The sequence below is a fragment of the Phoca vitulina genome, unplaced genomic scaffold (assembly GCF_004348235.1).
Source record: "Phoca vitulina isolate PV1807 unplaced genomic scaffold, GSC_HSeal_1.0 scaffold85, whole genome shotgun sequence".
Taxonomy (NCBI): domain Eukaryota; kingdom Metazoa; phylum Chordata; class Mammalia; order Carnivora; family Phocidae; genus Phoca; species Phoca vitulina.
The window spans coordinates 2047471-2069327 of record NW_022589788.1 but is presented as its reverse complement, the minus strand read 5'-3'; the positions used below and the strand labels follow the sequence as shown (position 1 = coordinate 2069327).

At 41.1% G+C, this 21857-nt stretch overlaps 2 protein-coding genes across 10 annotated transcripts in view; one reads left to right on the top strand and one right to left on the bottom strand.

The window, feature by feature from the left end:
- Positions 1 to 21857, top strand: part of MFSD10 (major facilitator superfamily domain containing 10) — a 631579-nt gene that overhangs the window by 562903 nt on the left and 46819 nt on the right. The window lies entirely within an intron of this gene.
- The window catches only part of GRK4 (G protein-coupled receptor kinase 4), a 94242-nt gene that overhangs the window by 52150 nt on the left and 20235 nt on the right, over positions 1 to 21857 (bottom strand). For 3 of the 9 annotated variants that reach the window (XM_032395599.1, XM_032395600.1, XM_032395601.1), the window contains exons 1-4: positions 18616 to 19471; positions 8750 to 8862; positions 8463 to 8537; positions 5147 to 5224 (exon numbers count right to left, since the gene is read on the bottom strand). In XM_032395599.1, coding sequence (XP_032251490.1) covers positions 5147 to 5224; positions 8463 to 8537; positions 8750 to 8862; positions 18616 to 18793 — 444 coding nt within the window. In that variant the 5' untranslated portion in view covers positions 18794 to 19471. Of the gene's footprint in view, positions 1 to 5146; positions 5225 to 8462; positions 8538 to 8749; positions 8863 to 18615; positions 19472 to 21857 lie in introns of those variants that run through there. The other 6 variants (XM_032395604.1, XM_032395605.1, XM_032395603.1 and 3 more) reach the window with 5 other exon arrangements.

Sequence of the window (21857 nt, the reverse complement as noted above, 5' to 3'; positions counted from 1 at the left end):
TTAATAACAAACATAAAGGATCTAATCAATAATAATACAATAATATTAGGGAAATTTAACTCCCCACTCACATCAATGGACACATCATCTAAACAGAAAATCAACAAGGAAACATTGGCTTTGAATGACACATTGGACCAGATGAATTTAACAGATATATTCAGAACATTCCATCCTCAAAGAGCAGAATACCCATTCTTTTCAAGTGCACATGGAACACTCTCCAGAATAGATCACATATTAGGCCACAAACCAAGCCTTAACAAACTTAAAAAGATCTAAGTCATACTGTGTATCTTTTCTGACACAACACTATGAAACTAGAAGTCAACCACAAGAAAAAATCTGGGAAGACCACAAATACAAGGAGGTTAAATACCATGCTGCTAAACAATGAATGGGTCAACCAGGAAATAAAAGATGAAATAAAAAAGCACATGGAAACAAACGCAAATGAAAACACAAGAGTTCAAAACCTTTGGGAAGCAGCAAAAGTAGCTATAAGAGGGAAGTTTATAGCAATACAGGCCTACTTCAAAAAGCAAGAAAAATCTCAAATAAATAATCTAACCTTACATCTAAGGGAGCTGGAAAAAGAACAACAACAACAAAAAAAACCTAAAACCAACAGGAAGAAGGAAATAATAAATATTAGAGCAGAAATAAATGATATAGAAACTAAAAAACCAATAGAACAGATCAATGAAACCACAGCTGGTTCTTTGAAAAAAATCAATAAAATTGATTAACCTCTTGGGGCACCTGGGTGGCTCAGTTGGTTAAGCGGCTGCCTTTGGCTCAGGTCATGATCCTTGGGTCCTGGGATCGAGCCCCACGTCTGGCTCCCTGCTCAGTGAAGAGCCTGCTTCTCCCTCTTCCTCTGCCTGCCACTCTGCCTACTTGTGCTCTCTCTCTCTCTCTGTCAAATATATAAATAAAATCTTAAAAAAAAAATTGATTAACCTCTTATTTGTATAAAGGATCCAAATAAATAAAATCACAAATGAGAGAGGATAAATACCAACAAACACCACAGAAGTACAAACAATTATAAGAGAATATTATGAAAAACTATGCCAACAAATTGGACAATGTAGAAGAAATGGATAAATTCCTAGAAACATATAAACTACCAAAACTGAAACAGGAAGAAACAGAAAATCTGAACACACCAATTACCAGCAAAGAAATTGAATCCATAATAATAACAATAATTTAAAAAAAAAACTCCTAACAAAAGTCCAGGACCAGATGGTTTCACAGGTGAATTCTACCAAACATTTAAAGAAGAATTAACATCTATTCCTTTCAAACAATTCCAAAAAATGGAAAAGGAAGGAAAATTTCCAAATTCATTCTATGAGGCCAGCATTACCCTGATACCAAAACCAGATAAAGACACCACAAAAAAAGAGAACTACAAGCCAATATCTCTGATGAACACAAATGCAAAAATCTTCAACAAAATACTAGCAAACCAAACCCAAAAATACATTGAAAAAAAAAATCATTCACGATCATTCACAATCAAGTGGGCTTTATTCCTGGGTTGCAAAGGTAGTTCAATATTCACAAATCAATCAATATGATACATCACATCAACAAGAGAAAGGATAAAAACCATATGATCATTTCAACAGACACAGAAAAAGCATCTGACAAAGTACAACATCCATTCATGATAAAAAAAAAACCCTCAACAAAGTAGGTTTAAAGAGGACACACCTCAACATAAGAAAGGCCATATATGAAAAACTCACAGCTAACATCATCCCCAATGGGGAAAAACAGAGCTCTTCCTCTGCAGTTAGGAACAAAACAGGGATGTCCACTCTCACCACTTTTATTCAACATAGTACTAGAAGTCCTGGCCACAGCAATCAGACAAGTAAAAGGAATAAAGGGCACCCAGATTGGTAAAGAAGTAAAACTTTCACTATTTGCAGATGACATGATGCTATATATAGAAAACCCTAAGGACTCCACCAAAAAACTACTAGAACTGATAAATGAATTCAGTAAGGTTGCAGTATACAAAATCGATGTATAGAAACCAATTGAATTTCTATACACCAATAATGAAACAGCAGAAAGAAAAATTAAGAAAACAATCCCATTTATAATTATACCAAAAATAATAAAATACTTAGGAATAAGCTCAACCAAGGAAGTGAAAAGCCTGTACTCTGAAAATTTTAAAACACTGACGAAAGAAATGGAAGATGATGTAAACAGATGGAAAGATATTCCATGCTCATGGATTGGAAGAACAGATATTGTTAAAATGTCTAAACTACCGCAAGCAATCTACAGATGTAATGCATTCCCTATCAAAATATCAACAGCATTTTTCACAGAACTAGAAGAAATAATCTTAAAATTGATATGGAACCACAAAGACCCCAAATAGCCAAAGCAATCTTGAAAAAGAAAAACAAAGCTGGAAGTATCACAATTCCAGATTTCAAGATATAATACAAAGCTGAAGTAATCAAAACAGTATGGTACTGGCACAAAAACAGACACACAAATCAACAGAACAGAACAGAAAACCCACAATTATATTATAATCAATTAGTCTTGGACAAAGGAGGCAAGAATATGCAATGGGAAAACGGTCTCTTCGACAAATGGTGTTAGGAAAACTGGACCACTTTCTTACACCATACACAAAAATAAACTCAAAATGGATTAAAGACCTAAATGTGAGACCTGAAACCATAAAAATCCCAGAAGACAGCACAGGCAATAATTTTTCTGACATAGGCCATAGCAACTTTTTTCTAGATATGTCTCCTGAGGCAAGGGAAACAAGCAAAAATTAAGTCTTGGGATTACATCAAAATAAAAAGCTTCTGCACAGTGAAGGAAACAATCAACAAAACAAAAAGATAACCTACTGAATGGGAGAAGATATTTACAAATGACACATACAATAAAGACTTAGTATCCAACATATATAAAGAACTTCTAGGGCGCCTGGGTGGCTCAGTTGGTTAAGCGACTGCCTTCAGCTCAGGTCATGATCCTGGAGTCCCTGGATCGAGTCCCACATCGGGCTCCCTGCTCGGCAGGGAGTGTGCTTCTCCTCTGACCCTCCCCCCTCTCATGTGCTCTCATTCTCTCTCTCTCAAATAAATAAATAAAACCTTAAAAAAAAAAAAAAAAGAACTTCTAAAACTCAACACCCAAGAGACAAATCATCTGATTAGAAATAGGCAGAAGACATGAACAGACATTTCTCCAAAGAAGACACACAGATGGCCAACACACACATGAAAAGATGCTCAACGTCCCTCATCATCAGGGAAATGCAAATCAAAACCACAGTGAGATACCACCTCACACCTGTCAGATGGCTAAAACCAACAACACAAGAAAGAATAAGTGTTGGTGAGGATGTGGAGAAAAAGGAACCCTCATGCACTGTTGGTGGGAATGCAAACTGGTGTGGCCACTGTGGAAGACAGTATGGAGGTTCCTCAAAAAATTAAAAATAGAAATACCATACGATCCAATAATCACACTACTGGGTATTCACCCAAAGAATATGAGAACACTAATTCAAAGGGATACATGCACCCCTATGTTTATTGCAGCATTATTTACAATAGCCAAACTATGGAAGCAGCCTAAGGGTCCATCGACTGATGAATGGATAAAGAAGAGGTGATATATATATACAATGGAATATTATTCAGCCATTAAAAGAATGAAATCTTGCCATTTGCAACAACATGGATGGATCTAGAGAGTATAATGCTAAACGAAATAAGTTAGTCAGAGAAAGACAAAGACCATATGATTTCACTCATACATGGAATTTAAGAAACAAAACAAATGAGCAAAGGGAAAAAAAGAGAGCGACAAAGCAAGAAACAGACCCTTAACTATGGAGAACAGACTAACCAGAGGGAGGTGGTGGGGGGATGGATGAAATAGGTGATGGGGATTAAGAAGGGCACTTGTTGTGATCGGCACTGGGTGATTAAAATTAAAACTTAAAAAAAAAAAACTCATGGGGAAAATTAAAACAACGTTTCATGTTTTGACTAATTATTGTGAATACAGTTATAAAATAATGTCAACGTCAAAATTATTTTTAAGGTAAGAAAGGTTTATTTCTATTGTCAAAAAGATAAAAATATAAACCTATTCAGTGATTTCAGTTAAAAAAAATGGAATTAGGTACCTTCCCAATTACTGGGGGTGCCTACAAACATGTGGATGCTGTAGCGGCTGTGCTGGAAAAGAATGATCTAGGAGCCATGGTACTGATGCTGGAGGCCAAGGCAAGCACAGGCTTTAGAGTCAAACCTACCTGGTCTGAAGCACGCCTCTGCCACCACTGGCTGTGCGCATCTTTGTGCTCACTTGCCAGTCCACTGGCCTCCCCCCTCCCCGCCCCCGCACTCTATCTTTTGCACCAGTGAGCTTTCCCTTCTTGATGGCCCTACCATCTTCAGTGAGCTGGGCTCAGAATCTGAACATTTTGGACTCATTCTCACTACACTATTCTCCAACCCCAGTCTCTCCATGTTTGAGTCCCAGCTCTCGCACTGTGTAACCTTTGGTGAGCCACTTAACCGCTCTGAGGTTCAGTCTTACCAATGTCCCCACCTCATAGGACTGTTGTATTACATGTACCGGCCTAGAGCGGTATTCACTAAGTGTTAGCGATCCTTGTGACTGTTCTCCTCCAACCCTACAACACAGGGGCCCCCCAGGGTTTAGGACTTCTAACAGCCTACAAAAGGGAAGTCATGTGAAGAGAAGCAGGTTACGGCTCTAATTTCAGGGACATACTAAACTTTAAGAATCTACTGAATGAAAAAGCATAAAACCTAAGACCCATTAAAGCTGTTAGGGAAAAAAATGTTATTTTCAGTCCAAGACAAATAAAATTCTCTAATGCTGTATTCTGTTTGAGGAAACATAGAAACTTTTAAATTCTTTGAATTAATTTTCTAAGAGATTTGTTAATTTCCTCACCCACTCAAAAGAAAATGCATAAGAGGAATATTTATAAGAAATTAAAGATTTTAACATACTTGCTATATGTTATCCAACTAAGTAAGAAGGGCTATGTCCTCTAATTATTTAAGTAAGCATTAATAAATCTTTGCACCTAAGGAAGAAAACACACCTCGGCACCGAAGAACATGTCTAAGATTTGCAGTCCACAGTTTCTCCGGTCCTCATCCGCGGCCACTTCATATTCCGCCTGACGGTAGAGAGGAGAACAAAGAAAAATAGTAGTGGAGCTTCTTCACTGACTTCACAGTGTTTCGCATTCTCTGACATCCAGAACTGGCTGGGTACCCTGAGGACCACAGAGCAGCTCTAACTGATTTGATATTGATCAAGCATCTGCAGCACTTCTTTGGGAAAACTAATGGCAATGAAGGGGAAAAAGTTTTCTTTGAGGGGTGAATAATGCAGTAGCACAACACGTCCCACAGGGCTCTGTCTGTCATATTACACTTTCAGCCCTTCAATGTGGCCAAATAAAATAGAATCAAATAAACAGCTTGCATTGCTCTAGGCAACAGCATTTTAGAAATGTCCAAGAGGCACGTGGCAAACCTGAGTGCAGAGCTCCCAGAGAAGTCAGAGTTGGCGACACCAAAGCAGGAGACGTCCCTACGCAGGTGTCAGGCGGGGGACAGTAAGAGAGGATACTACCACGTAGGCCAGAAACCAGAGGAAGGGTCAAGGCAGAACTTGATCAATTATCTAAACCTCTACAAAGGATAAGCAAGGAAGAAACTGAAAAGAGAGAAAACCTGAGGCGAGATCCTAAAAGCCTGGCTAAGAGTATTTCAAGCACAGGTACTCCACAATGTCAACAGACTTGGAGACTCAGCACGAGGAGGCCTCAGTGAAGCCACTGGATCCTGCCGGTCGGGGCCTGAGAAGAGCAGCGAAGCTAACAGCCAGGTGGGCTTGGAGAGATTGGTGAGGAAACCAAGACTGAAGGAAGTTCGTGTACTGAACACGTAAAGTCCTCGTGGGCAGGAGTCGGACCTCGTACTTGATTCTGCCTCCTCCGTGGGCCCAGCACAGAAGCCATGGCTGACAGCTGACGACCAGTCGGAGCCGGCTCCGTGTTCTGTGTTCCAAGGCACTGTATTCACCTGGACTAGTAACTAGAGCCTGCTGACTTAGAGAACCTTCCAGCTTACGTTCTGGATGCTGGATGGCATGCAATCAACGGAAAAGAAAGCACTGGGATTTTGTGATGGTCTTTCTTTCCACGTGCCAACCTGGCAGGAACAATGTCCAGTAGTTGTTCAAATACTAATCTAGTCATTGCTGTGCTGGTATTTGTAGGTGTGATTAAAGTCTTTACCAGTTGACTTTAAGTAAAGGAGATTATTTTAGAGAATCTGGGTGGGTCTGATTCAATCAGTTGAAAGGCATTAAAACCACAGCTGAGGCTTCCGGAAGGAATTCTGCCTGAGGACAGCAGCTTCACTCCATGTTTGGAGGATTCCCTCCTGTCCTATAGATTTAAGACTCTCCTAACCAGACCTCATGATTGTGTAAGCCAATTCCTTGCAACAAACCTCTTAATAAATCTCTCCTATTGGTTGTTTCTCTCACTGAACACTAATTGCCAAAGATGCCATTAATTCAGTCAACAAACACTAAGCAGAAAAGAGCAAACAATCATGCCAGGTGCCATGAGGGAAATAGATAAGATGCAGTCTCTCCACTCCCAGAGCTCCAAGAACCTGCAATCATATACCACAAGGACAGTCCAAGCAGCGAGGACTGTGCAAATGGCATAATTAGGTGTTACTTATTAACCCACACAGCTGCCGTCAAAAACAAAACAAAACACAGAACAGAACCTGTCACTGAAGTCAACTGGCAGTCACCTAACAAGTAATAGGTCTCGTGTCACTATGAGAAGATCCAAACCTGAATGAACGTTAACAATGCAGTTTAGCCATTTTGAAATAAAGAACTGTAGGTCCCTAAACTTTTAAAATAGAGCAGCTTGGCAAATACAACCCAATACACTAAGCCACATCTATATTCTACTCCTGGAACTGACAACGCCTGCCCCACTACACCAGAGTTCCAGCTTAAAAAAAAAAAAAAAAAAAAAAAATTACCTCCTTTCAAAGCCTTGTCTTATTCTAGTAAAGGTACCAGGAAGGAAAGGGCTGGGGAGCTCCACGGAGGATAGGCAAGAGCCTCAAATGTTTTTCTGAAAGAATACAGGCATACCTCGTTTTATTGCGCTCTGCTTTCTTGCACTTCGCAGACAATGCATTTCTTTACAAATTGAAGGTCTGTAACAACACTGTGGCCAACAAGTCTATTGGCGCCCTTTTTCCAACAGCATTTGCTTATGTCATGTCTCTGTGTCATAATTTGGAAATTCTCCCAATATTTCAAACCTTTTCATTACTATTACACGTTCGTTTTGGTGATGTGTGATCAGTGATTTTTGATGTTACTTGTAACTGTTTTGGGGCTACCTGAACCACACTATATAACGCAGTGAACTTAAATAATAAATATTCTGTGTGTTCTGACTGCTCCACTGACCAGCCTTTCCCTTCTTTCCCTCTCCTCGGGCCTCCCAATTCATCAAGACACAATATTGAAATTAGGCCAATTAATAACCCTATGATGGCCTCTAGGGGCACCTGGGTGGCTCAGTCAGTTAAGCGTCTGCCTTCGGCTCAGGTCGTGATCCCAGGGTCCTGGGATCGAGCCCCACGTCAGGCTCCCTGCTCAGCTCGGAGTCTGCTTCTTCCTCTGCCCCTCCCCCCCATCATGCTCGCGCCCTCTCACTCTCTCCCTCTCTCATAAATAAAATCTTTTTTAAAAAAAAAAAACCTATAATGGGGACGCCTGGGTGGCTCAGTTGGTTAAGCAACTGCCTTCGGCTCAGGTCATGATCCTGGAGTCCCAGGATCGAGTCCCACATCGGGCTCCCTGCTCGGCAGGGAGTCTGCTTCTCCCTCTGACCCTCCCCCCTCTCATGCTCTCTCTCTCTCAAATAAATAAATAAATAAATAAAAATTTTAAAAAAACCTATAATGACATCTAAGTGTTCAAGTGAAAGGAAGAGTCAATCAATGTTGCAAACTTCTATCTTATCTTAAGAAACTGCCACAGACACCCCAACCTTCAGCAAACCCTACCCTGACCAGCCAGCAACCAACCAGCCACCAACATCCAGGCAGGACCCCCACCAGCAAAAAAGATGATGCCTCACTGAAAGGTCAGAGTATGGTCAGCATTTTCCAGCGACAGAGTATTTTTTAATTAAGGAGGGAACATTGTTGTTGTTTTTTTAGATTACTGTTATTGTACGGTTAATAGATTACCGTATAGTGTAGACATAAGTTTTATATGCAATGGGACACAAAAAAACTCATTTGACTTGATTCATTGCAACGTTCGCTTCATTGCCAGGTCTAGACCCGGACCCAAGGTACCTCTGAGTGTGCCCGCACTGACCATTTGTTGGAAGGAGGATCATCTGCTTCCGGACTCCAGCTGACCGCAGGTAACTGAAACCACGGAAAGCAAGACCGCAGATAAGGGGAAATATTATATAGGGATTTCCATACCAAGGTAGCATGACACCAAGAAACTAGTTTATCCGCTCTTACCATTATTGCCAAGGTCTACTTAACTTAGAGAGACCTAAGTTTTTAGATCTAGTCTGTTAATTTTCAAAAGCACAAGACTAGGTAGTTCAACACTGAGATAAATTGCTTACCACTGCATCCAGGAATTCAATGCATCCTTTTAGATTATGTTGTGTATCACAGAATTCCCTGAAGAGAAGTCTTCCTATTGGTTGCTTGTCACAAAGACTGCTATAATCCTTTTCTGGGTGAAGAAAGGGGATAAGAAATAAACCAATATGATTGTTACAATTCAGAAAGTGCTTTCTGAACTGCTGTTTTCACCTGATAAAGTAAAAGTCAAAAATAGTATTTATGGGTTTTTTTTTTTAAACTACTTGATTGTTTACTAATGTAGACTGGGTCATCATGAATATTTATAATATCTGGATAGAGCCAAAGGAGCTGGAAGAATTGATAAATAAAGGTGTGTGAAGCATACCTGGAAATGTCCCTGCTCCCCTCCTCCAAAAGGAATTATGCAGGGGAGAGGTATTCCTGGGGAACTGAGCAGTCAAGATCACAGCAAAGGAAGAGAGGGGCAAAAAAGAGATCTGGCTCCGTCCTTCCACAGGCCTAACCCCCATGTGTTTGGCACAAACTGCACGTATGTGAAATACACCACAGGCATGTACTCAAGCACCTTTTTTAAAACTCTTTTCCATTTTGCTATCTTTCTACACTTTTACAAGTTACAAACATTACATATGCTTAATTATTTTTAAACTGCTCTTGGGGTTTTTTTTCTCTTCAGTGGGGTAGTATGTTATATACCTTAACCTTACCACACACACTGGTATTGTTTTGAGAACAAGGCACTAATATTTAGTCAAAATATCAAGAGGGATATAAAACAAAAATGTCATGTTCAAAATAGGTTAACTTAAACATCAGCAAGAAAATCAGTTGCTCTTTCAGCAGTGGCTCTGAACCTGAAATGAACATTATATCAAAGTACTCCTAAAGTGGCTCTAAAGCTGAAGAATTAAATAAAATTCATGAAAAGTAAGAAGCCATAACAAATTCCTCAATTAAAGGGTTTATTCATGCCAAGTAGTTCTAAGAATCTAAACAGCCCTACTTTAGGTGGCTGAATTTGCAAATGGAAAAGTACAGGCAAGGAGAGAAATATTTTGGTTGCCAGTACACAATCGCTTGTTTCAACAAACATAGTTTTGCAAAATTTCTACCACCTACTTTGTCCAATTTTATTACCACATTTTATTTTTGGGATACTATATTTAAAAAACAAAAGACACAGGCAGTCAAAAAGTGACATTTTTACAATACTGAGAGTTTTTAACACTTTCCTCCCAAATTCAAGGGTTCAGGAATGTTCCTAGTTTCCAGCTAAGGATTGCAAATGGAGCATACAGGTCTGCCTACTTTTTCTCTGAGATTCCTACGGAAATGACCAAAAATTCAAACAAAAACCAAAGCCACAACAAAAAGAATGAAACCCAACATGGAAAATGAATACAGGGCACCCACAGGAGTCCAAAATTTGAGGATTACCTGGAAGAGAAAAAGCCGCTGGGTTGGACTGTTAAAGAACCCTCAGCTTAGAGCCTACAGAAGAGCTGGACTTTCTAAGGGAGCCCCGCCCACACGCCTAGAGCCCAGCGGGGGTGGGGGGGTGTCCAAGTCCTGATCAGAATGACTGGCTAAGGGCCTAAGATTTAGAGGCCCCACTAAGTGCTAAACATAACCAATGACGGCTGACCCACATCCAGAGGCATCCCGGTGACATTCCCAACAGTAAGGAGAAAGGAGGAAACCTCTGAGAAAGAGCAAAACATTCGCTACAACACATAAAGCATCAGAGATGCGGTATTAACAAAGCCAGAAACTAGTACACCAGTGTTTTCAAAGTTCAGGGGTCAAGGGAGGCGGAAATATTCAATTCTGTAACTATCAAACAAGAAGTCAAAAAAGGGACATTTTCCAAAATTTAAAAACTCAGAAACTTTACCTTCCATTCACCCTATATAAAAAAAAAAAGAATTCTAAAAAAAAAAAAAAAAAAAAAAGGAAGAAGAAGAAGAATTACTTGAGGAGTTATAGTAATAAAATAAGAGAATTTTAAAAAAGAATATAGAGGGGGTGCCTGGGTGGCTCAGTTGTTGGGCGTCTGCCTTCGGCTCAGGTCATGATCCCAGGGTCCTGGGATCGAGCCCCGCATCGGGCTCCCTGCTCGACAGGAAGCCTGCTTCTCCCTCTTCCACTCCCCCTGCTTGTGTTCCCTCTCTTGCTGTGTCTCTCTCTGTCAAATTAAAAAAAAAAAAAAGAAAGAAAGAAAGAAAATAGAAACCAAAATGGACAAACAGTGGGTATAATCTAGAAGAAGCAAAGAAATATAGAAAAATAAATAACCCTATCAAGATATCCTTGGCAAAGTGTGATCAGTGCAGAATAGTTTCCCTTTATTGGCTCCAACCACACTTGCTCGCTTCCAGATCACATGGAATATAATTATAATATGTACTACTGTACCATATTTTAACTCTTAAAATAGTCTGTGGACCAAGAGACATAGAAGGTAAGTGACTGACCCAACAAATAGTTCAGAGTGGCTGAAAAAGGGGACTCAGGGAAGCAAAATGTAGAGGCAAACGAAGCTTTACAAAACTTCAGGGGAAAAAAAAAGACTGGGATCATATTTTCCACAAGCCTTGATATCATACCAAGGAACTCTCTCTACCTTAGAAGGAACAGAGCATAATAACTAGTGATGACACTTCTTCACCTGTCACAGTGTGTCAGGTACTATTTTGAGTCCTTTCTGTGTATTATTTCACTGACTCTTCACAATAGTAGGTTTAGCATCTTAAGGAAAGCAGAGACCTTTTGGGAAGTGCTCACTCCTGAGGGCCACCTAGAACCCGGGGCAGTGAGGGGAAGTGGGGCCGTAGAGGTTGGGGCCAGGGGACCAGCCGGCAGGAAGAGCAGCTGGACCAGAACAAAGGCGGCACAGTGGGAACGAAGAGGCCAATTCTCTGGTGACAAAAGAATTTCAGAAGGCAACTCATTCAAATTCTGTCAAGTCTCCCGCTTAACAGTGAAGAAATTACGACAGGAACCACAGGAGCCCTATTCTCAAGGAACCCATCCTCTACTGAGGGGACAATGAGGAAGCTGATGGGGTAAACAGGTGGAAGGCAGTGCCCCTCATGGAGATGAGAACCTGTGAGCAGAACAGCCCCAGACTCGGGCTCGTACTGTGGGCAACAAGATCTGTATTGTGTAGGCAGCACTGGGGAAATCAAGATCATTCGCTGGTAGAAAACAGAAGGAGGGGCCGCTTGGGCCCCATGAGCAGAGGAAGGGGCTGCAAAGCAGATAGCCAGAGTTACATATGTGGGGTAGGAGACCCCTTTGAGACACCTAGGGTTGCAGAATTGCTCCACAGCCTGGGAGAGCTGGGGAGGACGCCATGGCAGGGGGTCAGGAGGGAACAGCCTGACCAGGGAGAAAACAGTGTACTCCAAATTAACCTGGCTTATTTGGCAAAGCCAAATGTCTGAAGTTTAAGTTTATTTGGGGTGTGTTGGGGGGTAGCTGTGGATATATTTCAGTTTGTTTTGCATTTTATATTTATATCATCCTCAGATACTAAAAAATACTTGCTTGTTAGAGATGGATTCCATTCAAGCTTTCCAGATTTATTTCTGGATTACCCTTAATTTTATCCAGAACTCTTAGCTGCTAGATCTGAGTCCTTACTTGTAAAGGAAGCTACAAGTCTGAATTTAGGCGCAAGCAGGAAGAACATAAGATTATTCACACATTTTAAGTCTATATCCTAAAGCTCAGATACTATGTAAATTTCTATCATAACTATAAAATTTCTTGAGTAAATGATCACATGATGTAAGCCACATTTTCTAAAAGATCTTTAAAAACATAAACACACGGTAAGAGCCCCTTGGGTTTTTCCAGAAGGAAGCAGAGCAAAATCAAAGAGCATGAGGAGGTCTGAGACAAGACCAGCACCTCACACTCCTCTGGAAAATGAGACCGCGGCCCTGCGCCCACAGCGCCAGATCAGTGAAGGAAATGAAGGGTCTCAGCACACCACTGGGCTGAGAAGGCCCGATCAATGGCAGTTTGGTCTGGGGACAGGATGGTCCTGCAGTGTGATGGGAAACAATGGGGACATTCAGACTGGACAGCATTGATACGGGCACCTCATGGGAAAGCCTCTCATTTTACCCAGGCCAGTTTTTTTAGATTGGCTCAGGTACAATAGCAAAAATGATGTGTGGTTCAAAACGACCTTAATTCTAAAATCTTCCACTTATATTTGGGTGATGGGAACATAGGTGATGATTTACTCAGTAAAGTCCTTTAATTATTTCAAAATATTTCATCACACATACAATCTCCTCCATCCTACAGCAATTTAAAATTTTCACCCTGGGGGCACCTGGGTGGCTCAGTCGTTAAGCGTCTGCCTTCGGCTGAGGTCATGATCCCAGGGTCCTGGGATCGAGCCCCGCATCGGGCTCCCTGCTCAGTGGGAAGCCTGCTTCTCCCTCTCCCACTCCCCCTGCTTGTGTTCCCTCTCTAGCTGTGTCTCTCTCTGTCAAATGAATAAATAAAAAATCTTTAAAAAAAAAAAATTTTTTTTCACCCCGATGACATTAACAGAATCTTAGAGCAAATGACAGCAACATCACAGAACCTATATGAAGTAATATACAGGGAATTAAAAAAAAAAAAAATGTTTCTCTAAATCAAACTTTAAAAATCTGACATTGAAATAATCACAAAAACTTTAACCTATTACTTTTTACCTTATCTGGCTCACAATTCTATTAATGATTTCACTTTTCCGTGCATTAGATTTTCACATATTACTAAAATTAAATACCATATACCACAGAAATACGTCACAAATACATCTCAGAAACAGCAGACAGCTTCCTTCTGTCTTCCCCTCAGAGGCCCTGGTCCTGCAGGAACCAGAAGATCCAGCTTCTTCTTTTGACCCCTCAGAGACTACACAGTGAACCATCTACTGTTCCAGCCCTGAGTGAGCAGAAAGGGGGAAGAGAGAGAGGCCACACCACACAGGGAATTCAGGCCACAGGGAGGGAAGAGCCTGACCACAGTGGACAGGGAGAACCAGCACAGAAGCCCTCTGGGGCTGGAACACTCAGTGCACCAGAGTCCAAGTCCACTCCTGAGAGGCACTCTCCTGATGGGCCGTGTTGGAAAGGGAACCAGCTAATCAAGAGACTGGTGTTTCTAAATGCACCAAATTCTGAGGCAAGGATGCGCCATTTATCAGAAGCTCTCTCTCTTATTTTCAAAGTGATCCTCCTTTAGAAAGGACACTAACTCAAAGTTTTATAGCTCATGGATTCTCCAGCATCCACAAATTTAGAACAACCAAAGGATAAAAATTAGAAAACCCAAAATATGCTTACTACCACACTAAATCAAATGCATATGTAAACTAATAAAATAAAGAACTGCATACCAAGTAGAGGGTATCTGAGTGGAAACATTCTTTTATTCAGTGAGGAAGTCTGCTTGTACATCTGCCCTGAAGCAACTCTAGCTAAGGTCACCAATTTATTCATTCATTTAACAAAACTGTGGCTGAGCAGTTCTAGAGATGGAAACAAAGACCCTGAGCTTGGGGGCAAACCTTTCTTCAACATGCCCACCTGCCTGGAGCCATCCTCGTCCTCAGTTGTCTTGACCCCTCTGCTCTCCAGACTGCACACAGACCCATCTGGCTGCTCCTCCTTGGTCTGTTTCTCCTGAGCCATACCAGGATGTCAGGATGTGAGGGCCCTTTCCCCGTCCTCCTGTCTCTAGGGAGAGCTTATATACTCCCAGTCGTGTGACTCCTAAATGCCAGGGACACACAGATATCTCCCAGATTGCACCTACAGCCCAGAATCTTTTTTTTTTTTTTTTAAAGATTTTATTTTTTTATTTATTTGACAGAGAGACACAGCGAGAGAGGGAACACAAGCAGGGGGAGTGGGAGAGGGAGAAGCAGGCTTCCCGCGGAGCAGGGAGCCCGATGTGGGGCTCGATCCCAGCACCCTGGGATCATGACCTGAGCCGAAGGCAGACGCTTAATGACTGAGCCACCCAGGCGCCCCTCAGCCCAGACTTTTCTGATCTCTAAACATGAATGTACAGATTCCATCCAACACAGCTCCTCACACCGTGAACCTGATCTCAGTGGAAGGATCAGACCTGGAAGTCATCCTTAGCACCCCCACCCTTCCTACTTTCACACATAAATCAACCAGATTCCACTTCTTAAAGATCTCACATAGTCATTCGGTTCCATGGCCTCCAGCTGACACTGAATTTCCATCACTCTTGCCCGCACAAAAGCCAACAATCCTTTGGCCTCCCCCCTCCCCTTCTCCACACTCTCAATCACAGTCCTCACACTGAAGCCCGAGATGCCCTTCAGAAATGTGCATCCACTTAGGTCATCCCTCTGCTGAAAATCTGACAGCGTCGACTCTCAGCTAAGACAAATGCCCTTACCAGGACCACGAGCCCCACCTCCCTCCTTTCCTCTCATCCAGTGCCACTGTCCTTCTTCGTCTCCGCTCCAGGAACACTGGCCTTTTTCATGTCCCGGGAAATTGCCATTCTCCGTCCCCCTTTGGGGTCCTGTACTTACCCAACAGTCTGTACCTTTTCCTTCAAAGGGCTTACTGCAGTTTGTAATTACGTGCATTTCTGCGATTCTTTATTTTATAACTATCTCTGCCAAGAGGGCGGAGGTCACATCTGTTTCTTAGCCACTGAATTGGTAGTGCCATACCCAGTGCTGGGTACATGGAGTGAGTAAATGATGACATTCGAAAGTTAACTGATAGTGTTGTATACCTTAAACTTACACAGTGTGGTACGTAAATTACATCTCTCAACGAAAATAAAATATAAAATAAAATAAACTCTTTTTTAAAAAGAGCATGAACTGTGGGGAAAAAGTTAACTAATGGGACATTTAATGTAATTTACTTCATTCTATGCACTAAAACCTACCCCCAAAGAATCAGAAGCACACTGAGATAATTAATATGCAAGTAGACATGAAAATGTTTCTATAACCCTATGAATATATTCAACGGCATAAATAGTCCCAAAGTAAAATTTATAATATCTTAATTACAATGCAAATGTCAAATAACGGAATCAACCTCCATACTAATCACTCAGTGCTATATGCAGAAAATACTATTAACACTATGGATCAAATATCAACTGGCTCAAAGAAGCACAGCCAATAATCAATAAAAAGATGCTCGACATCATTAGTCATTAGTGAAATGCAAATCACACTCACTAGGATGGCTATAATGAAAATAAGTGTTGGCAAGGATGTGGAGAACCTGAAACTCATATATTGCTGGTGGGAATGTAAAATATGCAGCTGCTTTGGAAAACAGTTTGCCAGTTCCTAAAAAAGTGAAGCCTAGAGTTACTGTCTGTAGCAGGCTGAATAATGGCCCTCCCAATGTATCAGGTCCTAACCCTATAAATATGACCTTATTTTAAAAAAAGAGCCTTTGCAAATATGATTAACTCAAGGATCTTGAGATGGAAGACTGTCCTGGATTATCTGGGTGGGTCCTAAATACAAACACGTGTATCCTCACAAGTGTCTAGAAATAAACCCTCACCTTTATAGTCAGGTGATTTTTTATAAAGGCACTAAGACAATTCAATGGTGAAAAAATCGTCATTTCAATGAATGGTTCTGGAACAACAGGATATCCAATGCAAGAGAATGGAACTGGATCCCTACCTCACGCCATATATAAAAATTAATTCCTGGATCAAATACCTAAATGTGAGAGCTAAAACTATAAAACTATAAAACTCTTAGCAGAAAGTATAGGTGTAAATCTTTGTGACTTTGGATTAAGTAGTGGTTTCTTAGCTATGACACCAAAAGCACAGCAATAAAAGAAAAAAATAGATCAATTGGACTTCATCAAAATAAAAACTTGTGGGCGCCTGGGTGGCTCAGTTGGTTGAGCGACTGCCTTCGGCTCAGGTCATGATCCTGGAGTCCTGGGATCGAGTCCCGCATCGGGCTCCCTGCTCAGCGGGGAGTCTGCTTCTCCCCCTGACCCTCCCCCCTCTCATACTCTCTCTCTCTATCTCATTCTCTCTCTCAAATAAATAAATAAAATCTTTAAAAAAATAATAAAATAAAAATAAAAACTGGTGTTCCTCAAAGAACATCATCAAGAAAGTAAAGGAAAACAAAGAATGGGAGAATATATTTGGAAATCAAATATCTGATAAGAGTCTAGTAACTAGAAATATAAAGAACACTTACATTTCAACAATGAAAAGATAAACAATCCAATTAAAAAATGGGCAAAGAGGGTGCCTAGGTGTCTCAGTCAGTTAAGCAAGCATCCAACTCTTGATCTCAGGGTCGTGAGTTCAAGCCCCTCATTGGGCTCCCCACGCTGGGCACAGAGCCTACTTAAAAAAAAAAAAATGGGCAAAGGATTTGAACAGATATTTCTCCAAAGAAGATATACAAATGGCCAGTAAGTACATGAAAAGATATTCAACATCATTAGTCATTTTTGGGAAACACAGATCAAAACACAATGAGATCGGGGTGCCTGGCTGGCTCAGTCAGAGGATCATATGACTCTTGATCTCCGGGCTGTGAGTTCAAGCCCCATGCAGGGTGTAGAGATTACTTAAATAAAGAAAACTTAAAAAAACCACACACACAATGAAATACCACTTCACACCCACTCAGATTGCTATAATAAAAACAAAATGGAAAATAAAAAGTGTCAGGGAGGACATGAAGAAACTGAAATCCTCATATATTGTTGGTGGGAACATAAAATGGTGTAGCCACACTGGAAAACAGTCTGGCAGCGCCTCACAGAGTTAAACATAGAATTATCATATTATCCAGCAGTTCTAATTCTGGGTATATACACAAAAGAATTGAAAGCAGGGACTCAAACATTTGTACACCAATGTTCCTAGCAGCATTATTCACAATAGCCAAATGGTAGAAACAACCCATTCAACAGATGAATGGATACACAAAATGGAGTACATACATACAATATCCAAATCAATGCCACTGAACTTTATATTTAAAAATCGTTAAAATATTTTAAAATGGTCAATCAGTTGGTTAAGCATCTGACTCTTGGTTTCAGCTCAGGTCATGATTTCAGGGTCATGAGATCAAGCCCCACGTCAACTCCATGCTCTGCACGGAGTCTGCTTGTCTCCCTCTCCCTTTGCCCCTCCCTGCCACATGTGCATGCTCGCTCTCTCAAATAAATAAAATCTTTTAAAAATGGTTAAAATGGTAATTTTTATGTTTACTCTACCACAAAGAAAACACTTGTATATGAATGTTTCTAGCAGCATTATTCATTTGGGTTTTTTTTTTTAAAGATTTTATTATTTATTTATTTATTTGACAGAGAGAGAGACAGTGAGAGCAGGAACATGAGCAGGGGGAGTGGGAGAGGGAGAAGCAGGCTTCTGGCAGAGCAGGGAGCCCGATGAGGGGCTCAATCCCAGGACCCTGGGATTGTGACCTGAGCCGAAGGCAGATGCTTAACGAATGAGCCACCCAGGCGCCCCTAGCAGCATTATTCATAATAGACAAAAAAATTTAAACAACTCATCGATCTACTGATGAATGGATAATTAAGAAGTGATATATCCATACGATGAAATGTCATTTGCCAAGAAAAAGGAATTAAGTACTGATTCATGCTACAGTGGGGATGAACCCAGAAAACACTGTGTTCACTTCTAGAGATGATTAGTTGGGTCAAGGGGAGAGGAACTTTTACTATATTACTCTTCTGTTCTATATAGAACAATGAGCACATATTACTTCTTAAAAGAATAGCATCTAACAGATGGTACAATGCCAGACATGATCTCCAGGCTGGCACTGCTTACTCACCAATGGAATGTCTAAGCTCGCTGCACTGGCTGACAGGGGGCAGCTTCAGCATTTCCCTCCATTTTTTACTACGACCACTTTTTTTGCCATAGCTTCCTAAATTGGGGGAAAAAAAGTATTTTTTTTTAATGATCAGAAATATCCAACTATAACAACTATTTCCACTAATATATTCCATTTTGTACCTATGGTGAGTGAAAATACAAGCTTATAATAATTTGTCTTATCTAGAAGGCAGCTTGACAAGTATAAAAAATCCCAAGTGATGCAATCAGTCACTGGCTTTATCATTTAGAAAGCATGTGACCCTGACCTTCTATAACTAACTCTGCTGAGCCTAAGCTTCCAAATTTGTGAATTGGATCTAACATGACATATCATACATGGTTGCATCCCTACCATGGAGCAAATGCCTGCAAAGGACAGGAAATACAATGGTAAAAAGGACAACATCCCTCCCCTCCATTCTAGTGAGGGAGAGAGATTTTTTTTAAAAAGCAGGTAATGATAAGTGATTAAAAAAAATAGCCAATCATACAGTACTAAATGGTATACAACAAAATCAAGCAAGGCAAAGATGAAGGGTGCTACTAGGGCTAAGGTGAGATTAGAGAAGGTCTCTCAAAAGGGTCACACTTAGGCAGAGACCTGATGGGGGTGAGGGACTAAGCCTTGGAAAGATGTGGAAGCAAGACAAGAATGGTGGAAAAAGCTATTAGATGATATTTTAGCAGATTGCGGCTACACTGCAGTAAGCATGGCATAAAGTACAGAGATAAGGAATGACTCTACTGTACACCTGAAACTAATGCAACATTGTGTGTCAACTATATTCAAATAAAAGAAAATTTTTAATAAAGTAAAATAAAAATTTAAAAAGATAATATTTTAGAACTTTTTAAATAAGCCCCTTCAAACCAAACTCAAGAGAAATTAGAACCTTCAATTTTAAGCATTCTGAGGAGCTGAAATTTTATTAAATTTTATCCAAGAGAAAACATCACAGTTTTGGCCAGTGACTAAAAGACTTCAGGGCTATTGGAAAGAATAGAGAAATCGGGAGGAAAGCCATGTTCTAGGAAGTGATGAGCTCTGCCTTAAGCACGGTGAGTGAAGCACTATGAGGGAAAGCCATCTGGAGGAGCTCAGGAGAGAAGGCCTGGCTAGAGGTACGGATTTGATAGTAGTCTGCCAAATAGATAATGCTCCTCTACCCACCCCTCCATTTCAACTGGGATCATGGTTCTAGACTTATATCCACTATGCAGAGGTCCCAGAGCACCTCAAGGTCAACAGGTTCAAATCTGACTCAATTGTCTTCCCCTCAAATTCAACCCTCTTTCCACACTATGCCTCCAGTTAATTACCCACCATCTACTAGGCAAATGGAGCTGGAAACTGGGGCACTATCTAATTCTGTCTCTGAAGTGCCTCACCCACTTATTCAGAAAGCATTTGCAGCCCAAGTCCTGTGTGCTGGGCACTGTCCAGGCACCAGGCAAACAGCAGGTGGCCAGCCCTGCCTGCAAAGGTGCTCCTGTCCCCTGCTCTCCTTGCCCAGGCTAGTACCAAGGTCATTGGCCTCTTCTTCTGACAGGCCTTCCTACCTCCAGTCTTCCCTTCCAGACCCTCCTCCACACTACCTTCCACTGTTACCTTCCTAAAATTCAAGTATCAGCTCACTTCTGAGTCTAGAACTGAAGGGAAAATAAAGCACAGCCCTAACATCATTCCACAGGCACACCATGCCGAAGCCACAGTCTACAAAGGCCCCTAAGAAGCAAGAGCAGGTTCCCTCCAGGAACCACAAGTGTCTGGACTGTCACTCTGGCCTTATTAGTGTAGACAAATCTCTACTCAGCTCAAGCAGAACCCCCCCCCCCAACAAAGCCTACCCTGCCTTTCCTAGGGAGATGCAGGCACTCTTTCCTTTTCATGCCCTTTGCATCTTGAAAACATCTTCATTAAATCTCAGCAAGGGCAGGTTCTAGGTTCATGGCCTTATTCCCAGTGTATCTCCAGCATTCGAAACATGACTGAAGGGATGTAAGGGGGCTCCAGGCGCACTGCACACAGCAGACACTAAAGGAATGTTTGCTAACTTTGAGGAGACCTGAAAAATTGCAGATGCTGACTCTAGCACATGAGTCAGGTGGGGTGAAATTGCCAAGGTCTAGGAGGAGGAGGAGTAAGAGTTAGATTTACTGAGTCTTTATTATGTACCAGACACCTTTCTAGGAGCTTCATATATATTGACTCATTGAATCATCCGTCACCCTATGATGAAAATACTACCACTATTCCCTTTTCTCAGATAAGGGACCAAAGCAAAGAGGCCAAATCACCTGTCCAACACCACACAACTAGTGAGATGTGTGGCTCTGCTCCAGGAATCCTGCTTAACCATTACTGCTATTAAGAAGCAAAATGGTGTAATCAAAGCCTTTTTAAAAAGTACACAAACATTTAAAATAAATTATTTGCCATAAACACACTTAGAAATTAAGCTGGGATTTGAGCCCACATAATCACACTGGCCAAACTGGGCCACTACCTTTGTCCTAACAGCTGTTTTACTATCAATAAACAGAACCACCAAGGTAAATGCATAATGTGAGAAAGAACTGGACCCTTGTCTACGAATTCTGCTGGATATTAAGGGGCTTGGGGGTCAGTTTTCTACTACGAATACCATAATTATTTTTATAACATATTCCGTATTTCTGTAACATATATTATACACCATCCCTAGTCCCAGACCCACCAGAACCAATCACAATCATGAATTTGGTGTGTTTGTAAATGTGTGTGTGTGAATGTGTATAGCCTTTAACAGTATATTGTTTTAGAGCAAGATTCCTAACCTGGCATTCACAGGCAGATATCAGGGTGTCCCAGAATTTGGACAGAAAAAAATCACCTTTAGCTTCACTAACTTCTAAGCAAAATTCAGCATTTCTTTCAGCCATAAATGCAGGCAAGAGTATTATAATATTAGTAGTATCTGTGACTTCATCACCAAGAGCATTCAGATTTTCCTATCACATCACAGTTGCTAGAGAGAACTCAAAACATTTATGCTCACACTACTTTGAAATTATCATTGAGGCACCAGACCAGCTGCCAGACTGTCTACAAGTACTCAGGTGATGGAGCCAAGCAACCCCTAAGCAGCTCTGTGCCTGGTAGTTAATTCTCCAGACTCTAAATGGCTAGGTCCTATGTTCTCACATGGATGGTCC